Below are 26820 nucleotides of genomic sequence, written 5' to 3' on the forward strand. Positions count from 1 at the left end.
GGCGCCCCGATGTCCCTGGGTGCGTGATTGTTCTGGAAGGAGTACATGGTGGACTTCCAGCTGATCACTGTGAATGTGTTCGAAGGGTGCCCAGATGTCCTTGGGTGCTAGATCGTTCTGGAAGGAGTAGGTTGTGGACTTCTAGCTGATCACTATGAATGTGTTGGACGGGCGCCCGATGTCCCTGGGTGCGTGATGGTTCTGGAAGGAGTACATGGTGGACTTCCAGCTGATCACTGTGAATGTGTTGGAAGGGTGACCAGATGTCCCTGGGTGTGTGATGGTTCTGGACGAAGTAGGCGGTGGACTTCTAGCTGATCACTATGAATGTGTTGGAAGGGCGCCCGATGTCCTTGGGTGCTAGATGGTTCTGGAAGGAGTAGGTTGTGGACTTCTAGCTGATCACTATGAATGTGTTGGACGGGCGCCCCGATGTCCCTGGGTGCGTGATGGTTCTGGAAGGAATACGTGGTGGACTTCCAGCTGATCACTATGAATGTGTTGGAAGGGAGCCCCGATGTCCCTGGGTGCGTGATGTTCTGGAAGGAGTAGGTGGTGGACTTCTAGCTGATCACTATGAATGTGTTGGAAGGGAACCCTGATGTCCCTGGGTGTGTGATGGTTGTAGAAGGAGTAGGTTGTGGACTTCTAGCTGATCACTATGAATGAGTTGGGAAAGGCGCCCCGATGTCCCTGGGTACGTGATGGTTGTAGAAGGAGTAGGTTGTGGACTTTTAGCTGATAACTATCAATGAGTTGGGAAAGCGGCCATGTGTCCCTGGGTGCGTGATGGTTCTGGAAGGAGTACGTGGTGGACTTCCAGCTGATCACTGTGAATGTGGAGAAGTGTGGCTCAGTGGTTAGAGGCGGCAGACCCGGAAGCTGGGATCGACCGTGGACCAGGGTTCGATTCCCCGCCTTAGCGGGTCTCGGGCTCAAAATTCCATGGCCTCGACAATTCTCGCTCCGGTGCCTACTCGACTCACGGGGTCTCACTCTGCAACTCTGGGCAATAGCTTGCTTAATCTCCACGACGGCCCCTCGCGGCGGGATGCCTGGCTTTCACCCTGTGGACACCCCGCCGGGGCCTCTCACAGGGGAATACCAGGACGGGTTCCCTAGGCAAGCGCCAGGATGCCCTTTGGGTGACAGGTCGCGCTATATAAATACACCTACATTTACATTTACATTTACATTTACATGTGTTCGAAGGGTGCCCATTTGTCCCTGGGTACGAAATGGTTCTGGAAGGAGTAGGTGGTGAACTTCTTGCTGATCACTATGAATGTGTTGGAAGGGAACCCCGATGTCCCTGGGTGCGTGATGGTTGTAGAAGGAGTAGGTTGTGGACTTCTAGCTGATCACTATGAATGAGTTGGGAAGGGCGCCCCGATGTCCCTGGGTGCGTGATGGTTCTGGAAGGAGTACGTGGTGGACTTCCAGCTGATCACTGTAAATGTTTTCGAAGGGTGCCCAGATGTCCCTGGGTGCAAGATGGTTTTGGAAGGAGTAGGTGGTGAACTTCTAGCTGATGACTATGAATGTGTTCGAAGGGTGCCCAAATGTCCCTGGGTGCGTGATGGTTCTGGAAGGAGCCCATGGTGGACTTTCAGCTGATTACTCTGAATGTGTTGGAATTTGGCCAGTTGTCCCCGGGTGTGTGATGCTTCTAGAAGGAGTAGGTGGTGGACTTCCAGCTGATCACTGTAAATGTGTTGGAAAGGCGGCCAGATGTCCCTGGGTGTGTGATGGTTCTGGAAGGAGTGGGTGGTGGACTTCTAGCTGATCACTATGAATGTGTTGGAAGGGCGCCCGATGTCCCTGGGTGCGTGATAGTTCTGCAAGGGGTAGGTGGTAGATTCCAGTCGATCACTAGGAATTGTAATTCCTTCAGCTAGTGTGTCATTTTAACGTCTGACCTTGGCCCAATGTTGGACTAGCAGGTATGAATTTTTTTGTGTATTGTATATTTTGTATCCACCCCAAAAGTACCACTCAGGTTGATCTCTGAAAAGTGGGGTTTGTTATCTTCCGAGTAGTTTCTATCACTTGAGCCCAGAACACCTGGATCCTTGCGCACTCCCAGGCCAGATGTAGAGATCTGGCTGCTTCTATCCCACAGCGTGAGGTAGGTCCTAGCTCCCATGTGCAGTGCCAATGGAGAGTAGAATACTCTGTGAATTGATCTAAAGTGGATCAAGCTCAGTCTTCTGCTGGGCCGTATTTCGCCTGTTTGAGGGCAGCGTTACGTCTCTGAGGGGGGTTCTCCAGATCTGAGTCCCAGCCTACTCTGGCAAGACACACCATAGCGGGCAGCGTTCCTTCAAAGTTGCAATATAGGGTCATGATGAGCTTCTTAGAGGTGTTGGCTAGCATGATTGACAGAAATGGTTTGAACCTGCTACATTGCTGGGGAAAATCTGAGGTAATTTGTCGATTTGTTAATTTAAATCTATGATACAGGCAGCTGTCCAGTGGGGTCAACATAACACGAGATTGGAAAGCGTCTGAGGGGATGAAGGTTTAATTTTCCTAAAGATCCCCTTGTTTTTTAAGGCCAAGGTTTTGTAATTGCATATGTACCGTAGGTGCAGAGGGCATGGCGAATAGCGGGTGGTGCAGTAGAGGAGCAGCGGGTACCTTTGTCAGTTGAAGTTGTGCTTTTGGTTTGAGATTATGGCAAGTTCACAGAGCTGGTTTCTGTGTGTGATGCGGCCGTTTGGCCCAACAGCAGCATGCAAGTGGTCAGTCACACATTCTTCCACTGTTGGTTTGGAGAAAATTGTTGGGGATGAAACCAATATTGTGCAAAGTGCACCTGTGCACTTAGGTAATACAGCTCCATATTTGGGACAGCAAAGCTTTCCTGGCAGTATGGCAAGGGCAGAGATGTCAGTGTTTTAAAGACGTGTTTGCTTGGGGGATTGGATTGTTTACAAAATAAGAGTGAAGTGTGGGGAGAATGACCACTTTATAAGCTCAATAAGGCCAGCCAATGAGAGTGAGGATGTCAGCCATCTGGATATTTATTATTAAAGACTGCTGATTGGGCCAGCCAATGAGAATATCCAGATGTCAGCCATTTATTCTTCAAGACTGCTGATTGCCCTGCTGTGGTAAAGCTTGACAACGTCAGCAGGGTTGGGGCTTATCCAAACACCTACAAATGTTATAGAAGAATCACACCACTTGAGGGGGTCTGTTTTATGAGTGTTTTGCACGAGTGGAAAAATCGTTGATTTGCAAAGATTTTGGAATGTTTAGGTAGCACTCCTGGAGCACTCCTTTACGTGCTCTAAGATGACTTTGTGAATTCTCCTCAAAACATCTCGAATGGAAATAAAATTGGAATATTCAGGAAATATTCGTATACATTTAGTACAAATAGAAAGTAGTTTGCCTTCTTTGCATTTCTATTAACAGGAAGTTGGATGTTTGGCGGACAATGCACAAAGCCTTCAAGGAGTATTCCTGTAGTACTACTTCCCACACTCATAAATACTTTTGTGAGTCAGTCCCCTGGTGCCAGATTATGATTGAGGTCGAATCGCTGCGGAGATGCTAGCAGCAGGAATCCCGGTGACTCCTGATATCTCTGCATAGATTTCCACCAGCTAAGAGTTAAGACACCTTGTAATGGGGAATAACTGTGTGGACACAACATTACTATTCTGAATTCTGCAGTATATTCCGTATTCTGAGGTGTTTGAGACTCCTCTCCCACCTGCTTCAAGCGGGTAGTCAAGAGAGCGGTGGTTTCCACGTGAGGCATCTGTAGCACTACAAGAGGGGTGCTTTGGTGTTACGAGACCTGCTTGGCAGACACTTCTTATTGATGTAGACTGCGGAGCCCGGAGGGGTGCTCACATCACAGCCAATGACCAACAAGCAAGAGTTCGCTCAGCCAATCCCAGGCCGCAGCACTTTTCCTGCACTAACAGAATCATTTTTCGCCTAGGGAATAACTATAGGCACTTCAGTACTAGAGGATTCTGACTCTGCTCACCACCCTTCCCACAATTACGGAAAAAGGGGCCCCTAAGTACAATAGTGACAGACATGGATGCCACTCTGACATAATGGGGGGTCTGTAAACACAGCAGACAGGTGGTCCCTGTGGTGGTCGACTGGCCAATGCTGGGTGTCTGTCAGTTCCAGGGTACCCCTGGCTTGTTTATACAGAAAGCTCAAAATACTTTTGAACAGAAGCTTGGATGTACCTAGCCATGAACTGATGTCCACGCCGAGCCAATCCCAGATGCTGGCTGATCTAGTTACTTTTTTGGGGGCATATTACCAAGCCTGCGAAAAATGCGTTAGCGACTTTTTAAAGTTGCAAACGCATTTTTTTTCACATCACACTATTCCCAATACGTCTCTAACCTGAGTTAGAGACGTATTCTTGACGTTATCTATCGCCCCGCGCTGGGGGCGATAGATAACGCTAATGGGAAGCAGGGTCGGCGTTCCCACGTCCAACCACATGTAAAATGCGGTTGGAGGTGTGAACACCCTATCACCAAGGCAGGCGTTGGGAGAAGGAGACCTGCGATAAACTCGTTTATCGCAGGTCTCCCAACGCCTGCTTTGATCAGGTGTTAGGCATTGATAACATGGGGGTGTGGATCATAAAGCTGAATCCACCCCCCATATTATCTAGGCACACATTAGCGCGTGAAAACAACACTTGTTTTCATGTGCTAATGTTCCATATCGCCGACTATCGCCGGATTTAATTTTGCGTATGTGGTGCACCTTGATAATTACGCACTACCACGGCGAAAAATTCAGGCGATAGCCGGCGATATGAAATTGTGCGATGTGCGTTTTTTAACGCACATCTAGATAATATGCCCCTTTGTTTTTCTCCAGGATGCTATAATATTAGGGGGCATATTATCAAGCCCCTTATCGCCACGTCATCAGCACTTTTCTGCCGATAATGCGGCGATATTTGCATCGCACTATTATCAAGGCAGCGTTAAGTCAATTAACGTGGCTTAAAGCCACGTTAATTGACTTAACGCTGCCTTGGTAATAGGGCCCCTTTCACGATAAACTCATCGTGAAAGGGGCGTGCAGTGGGTGTTGCGGTGGGCGTTCCACCGCAACACCCATTCACTTCGACGCTGCCACCTAATATCAAGAGAGGCGATAACAGGTGGCAGCGCCGAATTTAAGAACAGGAAAGACCAGTTCTTAAGGTGGCGAAACGAGGAGAAATGCTTTATTTCTCCTCGTTTTTGCTTTTTCTATGTGTGCTGCCTTGTGCAGCACACATGGAAAAAGCAAAATGCCATAGTTTATTTATGTACCAGAAGGTGTCCTTCCTGTCCATAAACAAACCTTTTTAAAAATGCCAATTTGTAACTCATGTGTGCTGCATGACGCAGCACACATGAAAGTTACAAAATGGCATTTAAGCTTTGTTTATGTGCAGGAAGGAACACCTTCCTGTACATAAACAAACCTTCTCTGCCTGCGCTGGCGTTAAGTTGTGAAACGTATTGCCATCGCAGGGGGAAACGCTAGGCTGCACCATATCCTTGGTAATATGGTGCAGCCTAGCGTTTCCGAAGTGGCGGAGAGAGGCGTTAAGCCAAGGCGGCGGACACCTCTCTTCGCCACTTTGTTGGTAATATACCCCCTAGGTTCTTTGACCATTTGGGGAATGTGTACTGCACCCCTAACATTATTGTGCATTTTAAGATAATGACTTGAGGACACAATTTGAGGCGCCAGTTACTTCGCTCAAGGCATAATTGGCCAAAAATTCGTAATTTGTGCTGCTGGAATGAAACCTTTGGCCAACCAGAGGGGAATCACAATAGAAACACTTTTCGAAATGGCCCTACCTTCGGGATGTCCTGCATGTCCAGCGACTCCATGTGCCTCCCCAGGCGGTACCCACAGGTCTCCAGGAAGGTGTCGTAGTTTGTGGTGATGACCATGGCGCCTTTCTCGATGAGAATCAGGATGGACTCCAAGACGGTCGGATTCGTAACGCACTGCTCCAGGTTGTCGAAAATTCTCAGTAAACAGTCCCGGTAAAAGGTAGGCCCAGGTTCACCAGAGAGCTAGCAGGGAAAAGAACAGGTTTAAAGTATGCATTTGACAATGGAGTAGAAACACACAACCTGCAACGTAATCCGCTCAGTGATCAAGCAGTGGAGGTTACTTGTAACTGAGAGCTTGAATCATGCAAAGACGTTACTCTGGCTGCCTTGCCAAACGTGGACTCAGCCCGCGAACCCTCGATTACAATCCAGGCATCAGCAGATTAGAAAAAGTACCGGCTGGATTACTAACGTCTAATGCAGGGGTCTCCAAACCGGTCCTGGAGGGCCGGATCCATGCCAGATTTTTTAAATTACTACATGTATCTCAATGGGGATATCCAAAAAATCTGGAATGGATCAGGCCCTCCAGGACCGGTCTGGAGACCCTTGCATTTGTTTTTACTCAAAAGAAATATTTAAAATAACACACGAGTCTCAGGTTTTCCAGATTCTGTTGGGAGTGACAAGCAGGCCGGATATTCGAAAACCTTCCTGCCTAAACTGCTCAAGAGATTCTGATCTGGACCTGTAATATTCGGCACACCCTTTGCTTGTCCGAAAACTGCACAGTATCAACCAAAGACCCCCACACGCCAAGTGGGGTGTTTGCTTATTGATGGAGGCCCACAGTGGAAGCAGTGAGCCTTGCCAGAGTACAGACACTAATCTGGGTGGACACAGATATTTTCAGCTCACAGGAGGTTTCAGAAGCTACTGCAATGAGAAGAGAAGCATTTATTATTGTTTTGTGTATATATGGCACCCCATCCCTGGGTCAAGTAATTGCTTTCCAACCACCATCAATCTGCTGACCCCAACCTGGTATCCGAGTCAATCACTATCTGCCAAGAAGCTCTGCATAATTTTAAGTAAAACGTTAATTTTGTACCTTTTTGCAATTTTACACAGTGCTTCTTTTTTAGAATATGGTGCAAGTGTTTTTATATTGTGAGGTATTGAGGTTTTAATTAACCAACAATAGTTCTTATATATGTGTATATATATATATATATATATATACACACATATATAAGAACTATTGTTGGTTAATTAAAACCTCACAATATAAAAACACTTGCACCATATTCTAAAAAAGAAGCACTGTGTAAAATTGCAAAAAGGTACAAAATTAACGTTTTACTTAAAATTATGCAGAGCTTCTTGGCAGATAGTGATTGACTCGGATACCAGGTTGGGGTCAGCAGATTGATGGTGGTTGGAAAGCAATTACTTGACCCAGGGATGGGGTGCCGGCTGCCATAATGAGGAGTGGTTGGGAGCGCCCAGGACTTCCAGCAGTTCTTGCGCCTTGGTGACAAGTTTTGTTAACCCCTTATTCAGCTTCGTGTTGTCCGGGGTTGAGGCTGCTAGTAGGCTTGGTGGCATTTCTGATCTGTAACTGTAATTAAAACTCTTGAAAAGAGAATATTTTAATTCTCACCCCTTGCAACGTGAACGGACCTTTTTGGAGCCCGTAGACTTATCGTCCAGGTGCTACACTGAAGGGTAAAGACAGTGGAGGCCAGCGGGTGGATTCCCTCCACCAAAGACCTGCACCTAGTCTATGATGAATATTGATTGTCATTGATACCTTTGGTAAGGGGTAGATCATGTGTGCATGGGTTCTGGATTGATTGGTTCCATGAGTCTATTTACTATTACATTGCCCTTCTGATTTCAGCTTTAAGACGCAGGGAGGAAATAGAGTTTAGGGCCTCATTGGGGGTTTAGCTGAGTGGGAGATCTACTGTACGCCTGTGCTTCGCCACCCAATTTACAAATGGGAGATTCACTGGTTTACCACCTGTAAAGCCTCACCTGGTCAGCCGTCCACCACAGAATTATGGCATCATAGTGGCTGTTGCCCCATCCTATTAGAGGCGTTGCAAATGTTATCAATTTTCCCAGTCTGTGACACGCCATGCATGTGGTGGATATGGGCAGGGAAAATATAAACTAGATCCTACATGCAAGGCGAAAACTTCCTGTGCATCTGGCCATTTGTTTTTTGTTCTGCAAAGACAACCTTCTGGTTTGAGAATGTTCTTCCTAAATATTAAAGTGTGCCAAACGGCGTATCAAACATCGGGCCCACTCAGCAAACATGCAGAGCTGTGAGTCGAGCCACTGCAGCACCAGCAGCAAGGGATCTCCAAACAGGATCGCTGGTCCTTCGCAAGGCTGAATCCACTACCTCCAACGACTATAGACGTTATGATGGTGGATGGTGGACCTTCGATTGCGCTGTGATCGGCCTTCACTGGGCACACATATCCAGACCCTCCAACCTGATAGTGGCGTTGCCTAGACGCTGGGACTTTGGCAGCCATCCCTCAATGTGTTTATTGATTTTTCCATCAATTTCTTTCTTTCTTTTTCCATTAACCTTATCTTTGGTTATCTAAGATGGCTCACGTATACTTGCTTCAAGCTTCGAAAGTATTGTATGGTGTTCAATGGAAACACAAAGGAAGACATCCCACCCACTGAAGTGACTCTGGGACACTGATGTGGAACAGTGTCATTCAGTTATCACTGATAATATGAGATTGGCATTCTACTCCTGCACTGGAACATTGATAGATTCACATGCTTTAACCCCTTCCACGCTCATGACGAGCTGGGCTCGTCATGGCGTAGCCTCCTCGCACGCTGATGACGAGCCCAGCTCGTCACGTAACATGCGCTTTTGAATATCTCAGCGCAGGAGCAGAATTCCGCTAGCGCGGATGCGGTTAATCACTCACGCTTGTCGTGCTGGGAATACCCGGTACCATGAAAAAGCTTGGAAAGCAATGCTAAAATGGCAAAACACCCAACATCACTGTTTACTTAGTAGCACATCTACCTTATTTGAAACAACCCAAACTTCAGGCAACGAGGTGGAAGTGCTAAGCACGATGGGCCAGATTTTTACTGCAGGTTGTTCTGGATACATCTTCACATCTTATTCCTTTTCCTTAGACTTCAGCCTGCCCTAACTTCTGCTTTCAGCTAAACGTTAGTTGTTGAAAAGGTTTAAAAACAGGACTAGGAACAGCTTGCACAAAAAGTTGTGTAACAAGTCTAGTAATACTAAAGTCCTGTCGGAAGTACCACACGAATCGTTCTCAACAATGGTACCCCCATAGATGAAAATACTGTTGTCGACGACCATCCTGTCGATGGTCACCATGCCAGCTAAGTCCCTCATCAATGATTACTAAGAAGACACCACCTATGGTTGTACTAGTGTAACCCTCGTCAACAGTAATTGCCATGGCTTCAGCCAATTTGTCGACGACAACAACCATGTCGACTACACCGTCAATGGCGGCCCACTCAAGGACTCCTTTGACTTTAGAAATGTCTTTTTCAACCTTAACGTTTTCTACATTCTCTGTTAAATGTTTCCACTCAACCTCCAGTGCTTGTTGACTCAGAGGAAGAAGCTGACATCAATAACCAGGCACAAGTATCCAACACAGGATATAGTCCTCCCAGCTGGATGTACACTATTTCCCTGCAATTGAAGAGAAGGGCTATAAGGAGGATGTTATATCCTGCTCTTCCTCTATCTTTGTGCTCTTCCTCTATCTTTGTCCCTCCTTAGTGTTAGTGTCTTCTTGTCTATGTCATGTCTCTGTGATGTCATCCATGATTCTACTTGTTGCTATTCAAGGGATTTATCAGTTACCTGGAGGCTGAGCAGGAAGTTATCTGCTCCTGGTGGGGTTTCTTACCATATTACATTCCTACCTGAATGCTGTACCTTCTATCTAATCTCAAGAATAAATATACTATATGTACATTACAACAAGGACCCTTCATCTTTATTTTACTGAATTTAACAGAGGACCATTCGCAGCAGGGATATGATTGCGAATGCCAAACTTTTGCATCTTGAGGGGCATCCAATGATGCTAATGCTTTGGCTGCTAATGATGCAGCTATGGATGTAGGAGGAGCAGTGGTTCTGCGCAGGCAGGAATGGCTCCAATCTATGTCGTTCTACTTGTAGTTATAGACATTGTTAAAAATAATTTTGAATATGCTTTGCAACATATCAAAAAGGAACTGAAACCACGCACTCCCTACAGTGCAGACGGACCAACTCCAGGTAGTGTTGGATCTATGGAGAAGGTTTTGCCCAATACAAAGACCAAGTAAGATCTAACTACTTGGAATGATGAAAGGTATATAGCCGGGGCTACTCCTCTAGTAGAGTTCAAAGCCAAGGCTATGGCAAAGTGACACAAAAAAGAAAGGGAATATGACTTTCCCATACTACCCTCACCCCCAGCTGTCCTAAGTACATTCGGTGGATGAAGAACTTTAAGTTTTGCTCTCTCTTGGAAGGTGATTACCACAGATTTCTGGGTGTTTCAGACAGTACAATTAATCTGGCCACACTCTGGAATGCACACAAAAACCACCTTCTCATCCTCCCAGAAAGGAACATCATGTACACTTGTGGGAGCTACAACAACACATTTTTCTCCTCCTTCTGAAGGAAGCCATTTAGAAAGTCCCCAGATCCCAAAAGAGTCAGGTCTCATTTTACTTCAGGTTCCTTCTGGCCAAGTCTAAGTCAGGATAATGGAGGCCAATACTGGACCAATGAGGCTTTAACAAATTCTTGAAAAGCAGTCCTTTCGAATGATTACCTTTCAAGAAGTCCTTCTGATGCTTCCGAACGGGGAATGTTTTACCTCAAGGATGCATATTTCCACATCCCAATACATCAAATCACAGGCAGTATCCCTGATTTTCAAAGGCAGTTCAGCGCTTCCATTCGGATCTGGAATCAGCACCCAGAAGTTACTCAAACTGCCTGGTGCCAGTACCTACTTTCCTATGTAAGCAGGGAAGCCAAGTATATACCCATACTGGGGCTATAGGTTCATATAACCTCCATCATAGGAAGAGGCTTGTCCCTCCACAACCGCTTTTGTTAGCATTTTCCCAAAGTAGGACAGAATAGAAGTGTACAAAAGTCAGCCATTCAGTCAGTCATGATACTCCAATTTCTGGAAGCCATCTTAGATACTTAGTTGGAAAAGGCTTTCCCATTGGTAGTTTTTTGACTCAAATACTCACATCCCGTTAGAACATTTACATTCCGCGGGGTCTAAATTCGTCTCAGATAAGGCAAGAGCTACTTCAACAATGGAAAGGATCAACAGGTGCATTGAACAACACAATGTTGGTAACCAAAGGAATCAAGCAAACTTTATAACAGTGGAGATTCTCAAAAAATCCCAGCACTGTCCTTCCATACTGACCCTTAACAGACAGACTTACAATGATGACAGAACAGAAGCATCGCTGAGAGGATGGGGTTGGGGGGGCAGACATGCAAGAATCATCAATTCGAGGTAACTGGTCTGAGAAAACATCTCGCACAAACATACTGCAAAACTACCAATCTGTATTCAGATCACGCTGCAGCATGGAGATTGCTACCTTACACATCATGCCCTCATGACCACAAATGAAAATGACCCCTGCCTCATGATACTGCTGGACCTGTCTGCTGCCTTCAATACAGTCACCCACACCCTCATACGCATTCTGGAGTCTTAAATAGGATTTACGAGCAATGTCTTTCACCATTTCTCCTCCTACCTTTCTAACCAACACAAGTTTGGTCATACGGGCACCTCCTGTCGTTTTCAAACTCTACATGGGCCTGCATCTTGCTCTACTCACAGACAACAATATCATGATTCACCAATATGCCAATTATACACAGCTCTATTTAAAAGTTTCCTCTGTTTTAGACATTCAATGCCTCAAACACTCCCTGTACATCATCCAGACCTTGATGTCCAGTGCCTACCTGAAGCTTAATCCAACCAAGATAGTACAAATAGGCTCAATGGCATGAACCTTGAAGGCTTTGAACACCAACTTCCTCTGAATGCCAAGTCAACTGGGCTCACCTCAGACACCATCTTTACCCTCAAGGAACACATTGCCAAGAAAACAGAGGGACGGGCATCAGCTCTATCTTCTAAAGAGAGTGAAATTGCTTGTTTTAGAAAGCAAGTTCAGAAGTGCTGTTCAATCCCTAATACTTGAGCATTTGAACAGTAGCAAAGGTCTGGTCCATGGTCTCCCAGACTCTATAGTAACACCCCTTAAGGGCATCATACATGTCTTAGCACATCTGATCCAGGGCCTGAAGAAATATGATCATATCACTCCTTTCTTAATGGAACTTCATTGGCTCCCCTTTGCCGGCCAGCACCATCTTCAAGACTAGCTAGATAATTTATAATGCTAACACAATCAACACCCCCACATCCCTTGTAGACAAACTCAGCATCTCTGGTGGTTTGCAGCTTACCCTCATCCAGGACACCATCAGAATTCAGACCAAGAATTGTAAAAACAGACAAACAAGGCAGCAGAACATTTCCACCTATGCACCCTGAATCTGGAACCGCGACCCCTAGATCCATAAGGACCTCGCCCAGGTTGCTCCAAGTTAGGAGAGCGTTGAAGACTCACCTCTTTAAAGAACACTACATCACAATAAATTAATTGCCAATAACGAAGCTATCTCTCCGATAAATGTTGGTTTTATGCCTGTCTTTGACCCTGTACCGCCCTTTGGCTAGGCTGGCCCTATAGAAACACCAACATACATAAATACATACATATTTACTGGAGGTACAAGCCACCAGACTGGGTCTGTAGGTGTTCCTTCCATGGTTGTAGGGCCAGGCTGTCCTGATGAGGGCAGCCAATACAACCTTAATATATTACATCCCGAAACAAGGAAGAATGAATTACCGTTCTCTGTTTCAAGAGGCATAGATACTCTGGGATTGGGCCATCAGCATCGACAATGAAGTGGCCTCTGCAATGGCCTGAGCTGCCAAAATGACTGACCAATTGGAGATGCCTAGCGGTGCCCTTTCAGCCTGTCATAAGCGGGAGCTCCATCAGGATAAGAATAATACTGTGGTGTATCGCATGCCCCTAAAACAATCTGAGGATAAGAATAATAGTGTGGTGTATCGCATGCCCCTAAAACAATCTGAGGATAAGAATAATAGTGTGATGTATCACCTACCCCTAAAACAATCTGAGGATAAGAATAATAGTGTGGTGTATCGCCTGCCCATAAAACAATCTGAGGATAAGAATAATAGTGTGGTGTATCGCATGCCCCTAAAACAATCAGAGCATAAGAATAATAGTGTGGTGTATCACCTGCCCCTAAAACAATAGGAGGATAAGAATAATAGTGTGGTGTATAACATGCCCCTAAAACAATCGGAGGATAAGAATAATAGTGTGGTGTATCACCTGCCCCTAAAACAATCAGAGGATAAGAATAATAGTGTGGTGTATAACATGCCCCTAAAACAATCGGAGGATAAGAATAATAGTGTGGTGTATCACCTACCCCTAAAACAATCTGAGGATAAGAATAATAGTGTGGTGTATCACCTACCCCTAAAACAATCTGAGGATAAGAATAATAGTGTGGTGTATCACCTACCCCTAAAACAATCTGAGGATAAGAATAATAGTGTGGTGTATCGCATGCCCCTAAAACAATCAGAGCATAAGAATAATAGTGTGGTGTATCACCTGCCCCTAAAACAATAGGAAGATAAGAATAATAGTGTGGTGTATAACATGCCCCTAAAACAATCTGAGGATAAGAATAATAGTGTAGTGTACCACCTACCCCTAAAACAATCTGAGGATAAGAATAATAGTGTGGTGTATCACCTACCCCTAAAACAATCAGAGGATAAGAATAATAGTGTGGTGTATCGCATGCCCCTAAAACAATCAGAGGATAAGAATAATAGTGTGGTGTATCGCATGCCCCTAAAACAATCAGAGGATAAGAATAATAGTGTGGTGTATCGCCTGCCCCTAAAACAATAGGAGGATAAGAATAATAGTGTGGTGTATAACATGCCCCTAAAACAATCTGAGGATAAGAATAATAGTGTGGTGTATCGCCTGCCCCTAAAACAATAGGAGGATAAGAATAATAGTGTTGTGTATCACCTGCCCCTAAAACAATCAGAGCAAAAGAATAATAGTGTGGTGTATCGCATGCCCCTAAAACAATCAGAGGATAAGAATAATAGTGTGGTGTATAACATGCCCCTAAAACAATCGGAGGATAAGAATAATAGTGTGGTGTATCACCTGCCCCTAAAACAATCAGAGGATAAGAATAATAGTGTGGTGTATAACATGCCCCTAAAACAATCGGAGGATAAGAATAATAGTGTGGTGTATAACATGCCCCTAAAACAATCGGAGGATAAGAATAATAGTGTGGTGTATCGCATGCCCCTAAAACAATCAGAGCATAAGAATAATAGTGTGGTGTATCACCTGCCCCTAAAACAATAGGAGGATAAGAATAATAGTGTGGTGTATAACATGCCCCTAAAACAATCGGAGGATAAGAATAATAGTGTGGTGTATCACCTGCCCCTAAAACAATCAGAGGATAAGAATAATAGTGTGGTGTATAACATGCCCCTAAAACAATCGGAGGATAAGAATAATAGTGTGGTGTATCACCTACCCCTAAAACAATCTGAGGATAAGAATAATAGTGTGGTGTATCGCATGCCCCTAAAACAATCAGAGCATAAGAATAATAGTGTGGTGTATCACCTGCCCCTAAAACAATAGGAAGATAAGAATAATAGTGTGGTGTATAACATGCCCCTAAAACAATCTGAGGATAAGAATAATAGTGTAGTGTACCACCTACCCCTAAAACAATCTGAGGATAAGAATAATAGTGTGGTGTATCACCTACCCCTAAAACAATCAGAGGATAAGAATAATAGTGTGGTGTATCGCATGCCCCTAAAACAATCAGAGGATAAGAATAATAGTGTGGTGTATCGCATGCCCCTAAAACAATCAGAGGATAAGAATAATAGTGTGGTGTATCGCCTGCCCCTAAAACAATAGGAGGATAAGAATAATAGTGTGGTGTATAACATGCCCCTAAAACAATCTGAGGATAAGAATAATAGTGTGGTGTATCGCCTGCCCCTAAAACAATAGGAGGATAAGAATAATAGTGTTGTGTATCACCTGCCCCTAAAACAATCAGAGCAAAAGAATAATAGTGTGGTGTATCGCATGCCCCTAAAACAATCAGAGGATAAGAATAATAGTGTGGTGTATAACATGCCCCTAAAACAATCGGAGGATAAGAATAATAGTGTGGTGTATCACCTGCCCCTAAAACAATCAGAGGATAAGAATAATAGTGTGGTGTATAACATGCCCCTAAAACAATCGGAGGATAAGAATAATAGTGTGGTGTATAACATGCCCCTAAAACAATCGGAGGATAAGAATAATAGTGTGGTGTATCGCATGCCCCTAAAACAATCAGAGGATAAGAATAATAGTGTGGTGTATAACATGCCCCTAAAACAATCGGAGGATAAGAATAATAGTGTGGTGTATCACCTGCCCCTAAAACAATCAGAGGATAAGAATAATAGTGTGGTGTATAACATGCCCCTAAAACAATCTGAGGATAAGAATAATAGTGTGGTGTATCGCCTGCCCCTAAAACAATAGGAGGATAAGAATAATAGTGTTGTGTATCACCTGCCCCTAAAACAATCAGAGCAAAAGAATAATAGTGTGGTGTATCGCATGCCCCTAAAACAATCAGAGGATAAGAATAATAGTGTGGTGTATCGCATGCCCCTAAAACAATCAGAGGATAGGAATAATAGTGTGGTGTATCGCATGCCCCTAAAACAATCAGATAATAAGAATAATAGTGTGGTGTATCACCTGCCCCTAAAACAATCAGAGTATAAGAATAATAGTGTGGTGTATCGCATGCCCCTAAAACAATCAGAGGATAAGAATAATAGTGTGGTGTATTGCATGCCTCTAAAACAATCGGAGGATAAGAATAATAGTGTGGTGTATTGCATGCCCCTAAAACAATCAGAGGATAAGAATAATAGTGTTGTTTATCAACTGCCCCTAAAACAATCAGAGGATAAGAATAATAGTGTGGTGTATCGCATGCCCCTATAACAATCAGAGGATAAGAATAAATGTGTGGTGTATTGCATGCCCTTAAAACAATCTGAGCATAAGAATAGTAGTGTGGTGAATCACCTGCCCCTAAAACAATCAGAGGATAAGAATAATAGTGTGGTGTATCACCTGCCCCTAAAACAATCAGAGGATAAGAATAATAGTGTGGTGTATCACCTTCCCCTAAAACAATCTGAGGATAAGAATAATAGTGTGGTGTATTGCATGCCCCTAAAATAATCAGAGGATAAGAATAATAGTGTGGTGTATCGCATGCACCTAAAATAATCAGAGGATAAGAATAATAGTGTGGTGTATCACCACCCCTAAAACAATCTGAGGATAAGAATAATAGTGTGGTGTATTGCATGCCCCTAAAACAATCGGAGGATAAGAATTATAGTGTGGTGAATCACCTGCCCCTAAAACAATCAGCCTCATAATAGGTCATCATCATTTAAATGTCAGTTCATGGGTTGGAGGTCTTACTGTTAGAGGTGACTGCAATCTTCCCTTATACTGTTTGTTGGGGACGAGGCACTGGGAAGACTTACCATTGATAAGTACCAAAAAGCCTTTAAAGAAGTGATTAAAACTAATATCATTGTTTGTGCCTGGCACATGTTATATATGTCCAGGTTTTTTAAGAGTGTGCCCTCTACATCAAAGTGTAAAATTCCTATTCAAGGCTTGGCTACATGTTTATAGGCACATCATGGATTAAATCTATTATATATTTCAACAGAGGGCTGACTGTAAGACCTTACTATGCCCCAGAAAGCTGGCCCTTGACTTCATGGAGGTGAGAAGAAGACCCCATGAGGCGTAGACGGCACATTTCTCTTGCAGTACACTTCCATAATAAAAAGAATAATTCAATAAATATTTGTAAACTCAATTAAGCTGTGAAATGTCATTTTTTATAAAGTGGGATTCATTTCCGGTTACTCTAGAAGGGTGGTCACTGCCTATGTTTTGAATGATAAGAAAGAAAAAGAAAGAAAATAAAATAAAATAAATGAAAAAAAAGAGAAGGAAATAAAGTAAATAAAGGCATGTGAAATTGATGAATGTCTGACAAAATAAGTGTTGGATAGCGTAGGGGCAACAATTACTATTCCAACTCCAGAAAGTGCAACAGTAGGAAAAGTGTTGGATAGCGTAGGGGTTAAAATTACTATTCGCACTCCAGTGAGTGCAACAGTAGGGAAAGTGATGGATAGCGTTGGGGTAAAAATTACTATTCCAACTCCAGAGAGTGCAACAGTAGGGAAAGTGTTGGATAGCGTAGAAGTTAAAAACAACATACTTAAAATAATTAAAGTATTAAAAATTATTAATGAATTAATTACTAAATAACTATAAACTATTTAGAAATACCCAAAAATATTTAAAAACATAATTAACAATGAATAATTAATTAACAATGAATTAATATTAAATACAAATAAATAAATAATATTAATTAACAATTAACAATATTTTTTAAACATAACAAGAACATATTAATTATAAAAAATAATTACCAATTAACAAATAGTGAACAATTAAAAAACGTATGCCCAAAAAAGTATTATTACAATTAATTACGAATAAAAAATTACTTATTAATATATTCATAAAAATGTAAAAATATAATATTTTATAATATTTAATTAACAATTATTGATTAAACAGCAACAAATTAATATTCATACACAATTATAATTTTGAATAATTAACAATTATTAATTAGTGTGCAATAAATTTATTATCAATTAGCCAACAATTAATTTGATAATTACTTAATTAAATTCCAATTACTTCCAGCACTATTCCTCTATAAACACACAACACACTCAAATAATAAAATAATCCACTTAACTTAATTATGAATTAATCAATTAATACAAATGTATTACTAATTAATAAAAATTATTTACCAAATAATAAAAATAAATTATTAATTAATTTTATTGAAATCACTTTCCACCCTATTCCCCTATAAACCCACAACCTGCTACAGAACTTAAACACCAACATTAATTAAATGTATTTTTAATTAATAAAAATAAATAATTAATTTACTATAATTAAATTACTTCCCAACTTATTCCCCTATAAACCCACAACCCGCTACGGTACTAAAACACAAAATTAAAATATATATAAAAAATTATTAATAAAATACATGAAAATAATACAAATATCGATATTAGTAACATCGATATATTTGATATTGATATTACTAACTTCGATTTTAAAAACATCGATATTACTTACCTTAAGGTCGATATTCTGTCCTTTGAAATTATTAACATCGATATTTTGTACCATCGAAATTTAAAACATCAATATTATTGTATATCAATATTTTAATTTCGATATTTTGGCTACTCACCGAAATTGACATCAGTTAGTATGCTTAAGCCATTGCAGCCAATTAAGCATTGTCTGTTGTTTAAGGCAACTTTTGTCAGGCCTTCAATGCCAATTTTTCTTTCTTAGGTACCTAGTGAGTGTGTGTTAGTGCACTCATGGGAGCATATTTATCAATAAAATGGCGAAGCGTGTAGTAAAGCCAAGAAGGCTAACAACACACTCTGTCACTTTAGAAATGCAGGGCTGCACCATATTTACTAGAATATGGTGCAGCCTGCGTTCCCCTTGCGCTGGCTCTGAATTTAGCCACCTAGTGTCAACGCTGGCACCCTTGCACCATAGTGCAAGGGTTCCTGCGTTGAGGGAAAGATTGTTTATATGCAGAAAGGTGTCTCTTCCTGCACATAAACCATCTTTACATGGTGTTTTGTCACTTCTATGTGTGCTGCTTAATGCAGCACACATAGAAGTTACAAAATGTCATTTGTTTTTAAAGATTGTTTATGTGCAGGAAAGGTCACCTTCCTGTACATAAACAATCAATGGCCTTTTGCTGGTTCTATGTGTGCTGGCCACGCAGCACACACGGAAACAGCAAACACGAGGAGAAATAAAGCCTTTCTCCTCGTTTCGCCTGTTTAAGACCAGGTTTTCCCTGGTCTTAATTTGGCCTGCCTCCTATTTAAGCTGCCCTTGTAAATACAGGGCAGCGTCAAAATCAATGGGTGTTGCGGTGGAACACCCACCGTAATACCCTTTCACACTGAGTACAGCGCAAAATTGTGCCTTATTTACAAGGCAGACAAGGCAGTTTTAAGCCATGTTAAGTGGCTTAACACTGCCTCGTAAATAAGGCAAAGCACATATCGCCATGGGAACGTCACTAAAAGTGACATTCCTGTGGCAATAGGGGCTTGTAAATATGCCCCATGGTGTCTGTAGCTAAGCTGCTGTAGTTGTAGGTGTTCTGGATCCGATCCAGCGTCAAGAGGGATGACGCGTGTCTGCTTTCTTGAGTGCAGGATACATCATCTGCATGAAAACTGGGGCCTAAGGACTGAAATGACTGATTCCTCCAATATTTACTAATTTCACTCAGAGACCCTCTCGTAGGCCTGGGACAGATATGGCTACCTCAAGATGAGTCTGGCTAGTATTTGGTACAGATTATAAAGTGCATATTGGTCATGTTTAAAGCACCATTGTAGGAAAGTGCCTCTTTTGATATGGTCAGCCCCCACTTCTCACCTGATGTTACCTCTGTAAGTCCCCAGTAAATGGCACCCCTGATACCTAGGGCATGGGTACTGAAAAGGCTCCTTTGGGGCTGCAGCACTGGGTGTGCCACCCCAGGGACCCTTTCCATGGCTATTCACTCTGCCATTTCAGGCTGCGTGTCATGGTGCAGAAAAATCCGAAGAGTCGACATGGCACACAGCCCTGTTTGCATGGGATATAGGTAATTTCCCCACCTGCAGCCCTTAGCCCTAAGTATAGCTGCACTACATCCTATGTGTGGGCATATTCACATGAGCAGATATGCCCCTAAAAAGTCCAGTCTATTCTGAGATGTAAGTGCACAGGGAAGCCATAAAAAGTACATGGGCTTTATACTTGTTCACATGAGTTTCATAGCTCTGTGATGGCTTCACTGATTCCTAAGGTGTATGGCACTAAATATCTTGTCTTAATAACTCCTCACTGATGCCAGGGTGGGATTTATTAATAAAGTCACATAGAAGACCCTTTTAGAGGGTCTCCTGAAAATCTACCAAACACTGGTGTGGTTCCTGACTTGTTTTTCCCAGCCTGACCTCATGGGGTGAAAGCCAGTGCAATCAGGGGAATGTGACAAAGCCTGCTCTGGGCGGAAGTGCTTCTCACTTCCTCCAGGATAGGATGGCCTTCCTGGGCAGGAAGTTTCAAAGGCAATGCCGCCCTTGAAATCCAACCCAAGCTCCCTTTCCTGCTCCACCTTTGGCATGAGAAAAGGTAGGAAAATTTGTTAGATTAGGAGGAGGGTTCCCTCTTAGCCTACACCATCCCTAGTGTAGGGCAAGGAATGTGAACCCCTCTCTAGAAATTCCACCATCTTGAGATGGTGAGAAAACCTTCTATCGGGACTAGGGTAGTGCCTCTTTCCACAGAGAGTGGTCACTAGAGGGTGTAGACACCTTAAAGGTAGCTAGCTTATTGGCTACAACCTGTCACCCTTTGTAACGTCCTAAATTCAGTATTTAGGTGGCACTGCAAGACCTGAACATTGGATTCCACCTCCAGTCTTCGAGAAATCACACTGAAGCTCCCTAGGAGTGAAGATATCCCTCCCCTGCTCACAGCAGGTACCAATCCAGTGAAGTCCAGTATGTCGGCGTGCTGCTCCTCGACAACCTCGATGCAGCACCGAAGCAAGAAAGGGTACAACAGCTCCGAACAGTTTGATCTTCCTCCCTACCAAGTTTGGAGGCAGCAGGAAGCATGTGGCCTGCTATTCAAACTATGCAAGATGTGTGATCCTCCACAGGAGATTAAGCTGGCACACGCTCTCTGCGTTTCGCGATCGGCATGGGACGATATATCCAGCTGGCTGGATTTTTGCAGGGCTGCCCACTGATATTGGTGTTGATGTACGGCCCAAACACAGATGACCCCATTGTTTTTCCTGAGGTTTGGTGACTGATGGGCACCTTGGGACCCAGCGCGATACTGTTTGGTGGGAACTTTAATGTGAAACTAGTTGCCAATGCAGTTCGATCCAGCGCTATACGCTGACCGTATCCGCAATCTGCAGCTCAATTACAAACAATCATTACTGATAAAAATCTAACTGATGTCTGGCGCGCACATCACTTGCATGATATGGGGGGGACATGCATCAACTCTTCCCATAACATGTGGTCTAGGATTGATTTATGGCTTGCTTCCAAGGAAATCGCTTCATAGATTCTCAAGGTCAGACTCCTAGCTCAGACATTGTCTGAACACACCCCGTGTTTTCAAACAACGGGGTGCTCCCACTTGATGCTGCCTTGTGGGCCTTTTCCTGGAAGCTCCCCTCTGGCACTCTGCATGAGCAGGTTTTTCGCCACAAGGTTAGGGAAGTAATCATTGAGTACTTTACCCTGTCCAATCTTTAGGAGGCCTTCTAGGCGGTTATACTTGGGGTTTGTAACAACAAGCAGGCTGGGACATTGAAGATGAATTTGGCAACCCTGTCTCGCCTAGAGGCAGATATCCATGCCCTAGAATTTCAGTACCATGACTCTGATGAGCAAGACTTGCTCACATGCATCCGCGACATGCCTTCGAACTATACGGAAGGAGACCAGGCAAGGCGTTACAGGGAAGGGGAATGGCTGGGCAGGACCTTGGCAAGGATGTTGTGCAAGCCTTGGGCGAGCGACTGTATAGTCAACTTGTGGGATGTCCACCACAATATATGGGTTGGGACTGAGGCTTTCAAACGCACCATGATTGATTTCTATACCTGCTTCTTCTCAACGCTCTCCTCTCCCGGATATGATCAGCTGCCTGGATTCAGTGCAGCTCATTTGGTTGGAAGAAGGTCACTGCTTTTTCCTGAATGAGTCCTTCACGATAGAAGAGACTGTCCAGTTCATATCTGGGCTGCCCAGAGATAAGGCCTCCAGCCTTGATGGACTTACGGCAGTCTTTTACAAGGAGTTTACACCTTTGCTAGACCCCCATCTTCTGCATACCTATGAGGAGTCTGTGCGCACGGGTGTCCTACCTCCCTCCTTGCGGTAAGCTCTAATATTGACCATCTTTAAGCCTGACAAGGACCCTACGCACTGTGAGTCTTATAGACAGCGCTCCATGATAAATATTGAGAGAACGATAATGGCAAAATTTATTGCCCAGTGCCTCTTACCTATTTTCCTCATATGATCCGCCTGGACCAATCGGGCTTGGTGCCGGGACAAACAACGGTGCATAACCCACACTCCTTCTTTGCCCTCCTTCACACATTAGATACAAATCTACTGGCTGCTGCAGCATTTCTTGATGCCTTCAAGGCCTTTGACTCGCTTGAGTGGCTGATCTTTTCTGCCTCCTTGAGTGGTTTGGTGAGAGGTACAAATTCATTCACTTAATCTGACTGCTCTATACCCTCCCTGTTGCACATTTGCGGATTAATGGCAGGATCTCACCTCCCTTCGCGATTTCTCGAGTTACGCATCAGTGATGCTGGCTCTTCCCTATTGTCTTTGCGGTGGCAGTGGAGCAGCCAGCAGCCCGCTTGAGGCAGCACCACTCGCATCGAGGACTAGCTTTCCAACCTTGGTGTGTTCTTGTCTCCATGTATGTGAATTGTGTCACCATGTATGAAACCCATCTGAAAATCTGAATCTGCTCCTTACAGAGTTTATTTGGTTTGGGGGCAAAGCAGGCATCACTATTGACTGGACAAAGTCCATTTTACTGCTGCTTATTGATGCCATGCAAACCTATGCTTCCAACTTTCCCCTGACGCGGACCACCGATTCTGTCTATACCAGGAGATATGGTTCAACCATAAGACAGAGGAACTGTGGCGCCACATCTATGGCAGGCTTCTTATGTGGCTTAAAAAGCATGTGGCAACATTGTTGAAGTTGCCCTTATCCGTAACTGGTAGATTGGCTATCGCCAAAATGATCATACATCCTTCATTTTTTTATCTCTTTATTAACCTACCTCTTCCCCTTCTGACCCGCTTTCATCGACAGTTGCGGTCCCACCTTGTTTGGCTGGCTTGGGCTTGTAAACAGCCTTGTGTATCATGGGAAATTCTTACATTTCCATTAGCACAGGGTGGTCTTGGTGCACCCGACATGGATCTCTATTTTTTAGTGCCCAGGCACACTTTACACATTTTTGGCGGAACCCAATCCAGTTTCAGCCTCACCCGTCTCCCGAGGCAGAACATGTGGCTCTGTGTCCGCTTCAGACTGCGATCTATGGCCCCTCTCGCAGGGTGTGTTGACACGCTGGTGTGTACGTTCTTGGTGTAGAATGAGATTGGAGCCCCTCTTCGTCCCTGCTTTAGCACTGATTCTTGGACCCCCACAGCTAGCTCTCTGTGACATCTGAGGCTGGTGGGCAGGGGCATCTGCGCTGACTGCAGCTTACCTCCTTTAGAATGGCAGACTCTGATGGCACCTTTGTTACCTATCTACAGGTATTTCAGGACTCTCTGGCTTCCCTTCTCGATAATATGACCCATTACCAACTCTGAGAGTCTATGCGCATCCTCCATGCCACTTTTCCTGCGGTCCCTGGTATTCACGGTGCTTGAAGAAATGCTCCCGGGACCTCATTTATGAAAAGTGACGCATCGCTGCGTGAAAACAGCAATGCGTCACTTTTCATTGTGCTCTCCTTGCGACATGTTGGATGAGTCATATTTATAATATGACGCATCATGTCACAAGGAGTTACAGATACGTCAGTATTTCTGACGTATCTGTATGGCCCAAAAGTGACGCATTGCTTGAGTGTGTCACAAAAGTGACGCAACTCCAGCAATGTGTCCTTTCACATAGGGCAAGCCCCATGTGAAAGAGCTTGCGTCAGTCTTATGCCTGCTGTAAGGCAGGCGTAAGAAATTGACGCATTTGTGTCCTAGAAGTGGCGCAGTGAAATCTTATAGATTTCACTGCGTCAGTTCTACAACCCTTTGTTGCATCAATACGCCCCCTTGCATACATTATACCTGGTGCAGGTATAAGGTGGCGCAGGGGTTTACAAAGTGACGCATCTACTTAGATGAGTCACTTTGTAAATATGGCGCAACAAGGCGCATTTTTTACGCCACTGGTGCGTCACAAAAAGTGACGTAGAAGTGACGCACAGCCTCATTAATGAGGCCCCCTGATTCTTTGCCTTGCAGACTCATTACGCGCATTTACGCGATCATGCAGCGGACAGCTCCGATCCACGCAGACTCATTACGCGCGTTTACGTGCGCATGCAGCGGACAGCTCCGATCCACGCAGACTTATTACACGCATTTACGCGCGCATGCGCGATGTGTTTATGGTCTTAATGATTATATAAAAATCAATGAGGCATATTAGCAAGAACCTCGTGAAAATTATCGCCATTTTAGCGGCAGGAAACTGCTGCTAAAACGGCGATAATGGGCTTGCTAATATGCGTTATAGAATTCCAATAGAAGCCCAGGTTAGATGTCCTGCGCATCTAACCTGGGCTTCTATTGGAATTCTATAACGCATATTAGCAAAGCCCATTATCGCCGTTTTAGCAGCAATTTCCGGCTGCTAAAATGGCAATAATTTTAACGAGGTTCTTGCTAATATGCTCCAATATTTTTATCCAAATTGGTTTCAGGTTTATTCTTGAGTGTGTGTCTCCATTATTGCCTCTGTGAGTACAACAAATGCCTAACACTATCATCTGATAAGCCTAACTGCTCGCCCACATTACCACAAAAAGAGAGTTAGTATTATCTACTTTTACCTCTACCTGCCCTTTGGGGATCTCTCGCACTCTCTACATAGTGTACTTTGTAGTTCACTGTCCAGAGAGACAGTTTACTACAAATATTTTAAATGACTGTGAACTTTTACGGTTGGCCTGTGAGCAACCATTGATTTAAGACCCCATCAAAGACTGATTTCCAATGTTATCAGAAGAAGAGACTTGAGTGAGTCTGTGAATTATCATGCTTAATATCAGTGCATAGCAGCTAAAAAAAACAACACTACACAATACATCCACAATTCACAACCTTTCAAAAAGTGGCCTTTTGATCTCACATTAAAAACATAAAGAGAGAGCATTTTAAAAGACTCTTGGACATCCACAGAATTGGCCAATATTTGGTGGTGGTCTTCTTGCTTCTAAATTAGAAGAAGTAGTGATGTGTGCCCAGTTACTGTGATAAAAGTGCATTTATTTCAACAGGTGACTATTGAGGATCAAAAGTTGTTGGGGAGGGTAAAGGTAGGCAAGGGACACTGCGTCACTGTTAATAATACCAGACTGAGGCAATGGGTGGAGGTTTTAACACTGCGGTGTGTGTTGCGATCCAGCCTGGGGTTTTATGAATGTGATTCTGTATCCGTGGGCTGTCATTTACAAGACGTAAGTATATTGATGCTGCAAAGACAAATAAAACCTGTAGACACTACTATACTGATGGTTACGATCCCACTTTTGTGAAAATGATAAAGTTTAAAAAGAAAAAGAGAGGAGCCCCCCTCCATCAGATTCAGAATTTAGAAAAATGAGTACATTTTAACAAATAAACTGATACCAGAATGACAAAAATCTAATCAGTAGACACAGCGATATCCAAGTTTTATTGAAAATAGCGCCTAAAAGTAAAAAGAAAATCACATGGTCATCTGATTGCGCCAGACAGATGGAAAGTCAAAAGTTCAGGGTGACCACGTTACTGAAAAGTTACCTTTTCAAGTCTGATCCGAAGAGTTCTGTTCGTGTTAGAGCAGGCCACGAGGATGAGGCTTTCGTTGCAAATAGCAGGTTGAGCTTTGCAGACGGTCACTGCTATAGCACGAAGACCTGGTCATCGCTAGAGCTTTGTGTTGGCGGTCGTTTTGGATTGTCACTGCTGTAGCATGAAGTGCACATCTCATGTTGCAGGTTGTCATGGACGCCCTATGTCGGTGAAGAGCTGGCCTCACCGGGAGCTTCGAGTTGGCAGTCACCGCAGGTGGCAGACCTCTGGCACAAACTGGTCGTTTGTGGTGACTAGGAGCACAAACTTCAGGATTTTTACTTTTTCTTTTTAGAAGGATCTCTCACTGATGCCGGCCAAGTGTCCAGAACCTCGGGGGCACCTCTGGGGGATCAGAACATACTCCAAGACAGGCCAGCAGCTGGGCTCAGACAGGTCCAGTTGCAGATGGGCAGCTGCACAGTCTCAGGGAGGCTTCTAAAGCTTGTTGTTTCTTTGTAGCTCAGACAGGAGGTCAGCCAGCCAACCCTGGAGTCACTCTGGGTAACCTGGGAGCAAGGGAAGCAGGTTCAGTCTTCCTTCTTTGGACAGCAGGACAGTCCTTCAAGCAGTAGTCCAATCCAATGGCAGCAGGGCAGTACTTCGTCTGAATCTTCCACAGGTCCAGGAGTGTTTTCATGAGTGGCTCCGGAGGTCCAATATTTATACCTGGTGCCAGCCTTTGTATGGGGGGGGGGGGGGGGGGGGGTACCCTGACCTACTACCAACACTGGTTCTGGAAAGTTCTTTCCCTTCTCCTGATCAATACTCTAAACTGTATTGGTTGACAAAAGCACAGCATGTCAGGTTCCTTTTTCAGTGCGGTAGGCAAAGTCATCTGAGGTGTAAGTAGGACTGGGTGCA

The 26820-nt window shown here is 43.8% G+C and overlaps 1 protein-coding gene across 2 annotated transcripts in view; it reads right to left on the minus strand.

The window, feature by feature from the left end:
• The window catches only part of SIRAL2 (SIR2 antiphage like 2), a 748558-nt gene that overhangs the window by 459236 nt on the left and 262502 nt on the right, over positions 1–26820 (minus strand). For both annotated transcript variants that reach the window (XM_086928446.1, XM_086928445.1), the window contains exon 6: positions 5856–6077. In XM_086928446.1, coding sequence (XP_086784572.1) covers positions 5856–6077 — 222 coding nt within the window. The remainder of the gene's footprint in view (positions 1–5855; positions 6078–26820) is intronic.

Source organism: Lissotriton vulgaris, chromosome 7 (genome assembly GCF_964263255.1).
Source record: "Lissotriton vulgaris chromosome 7, aLisVul1.2, whole genome shotgun sequence".
Taxonomy (NCBI): Eukaryota; Metazoa; Chordata; class Amphibia; order Caudata; family Salamandridae; genus Lissotriton; species Lissotriton vulgaris.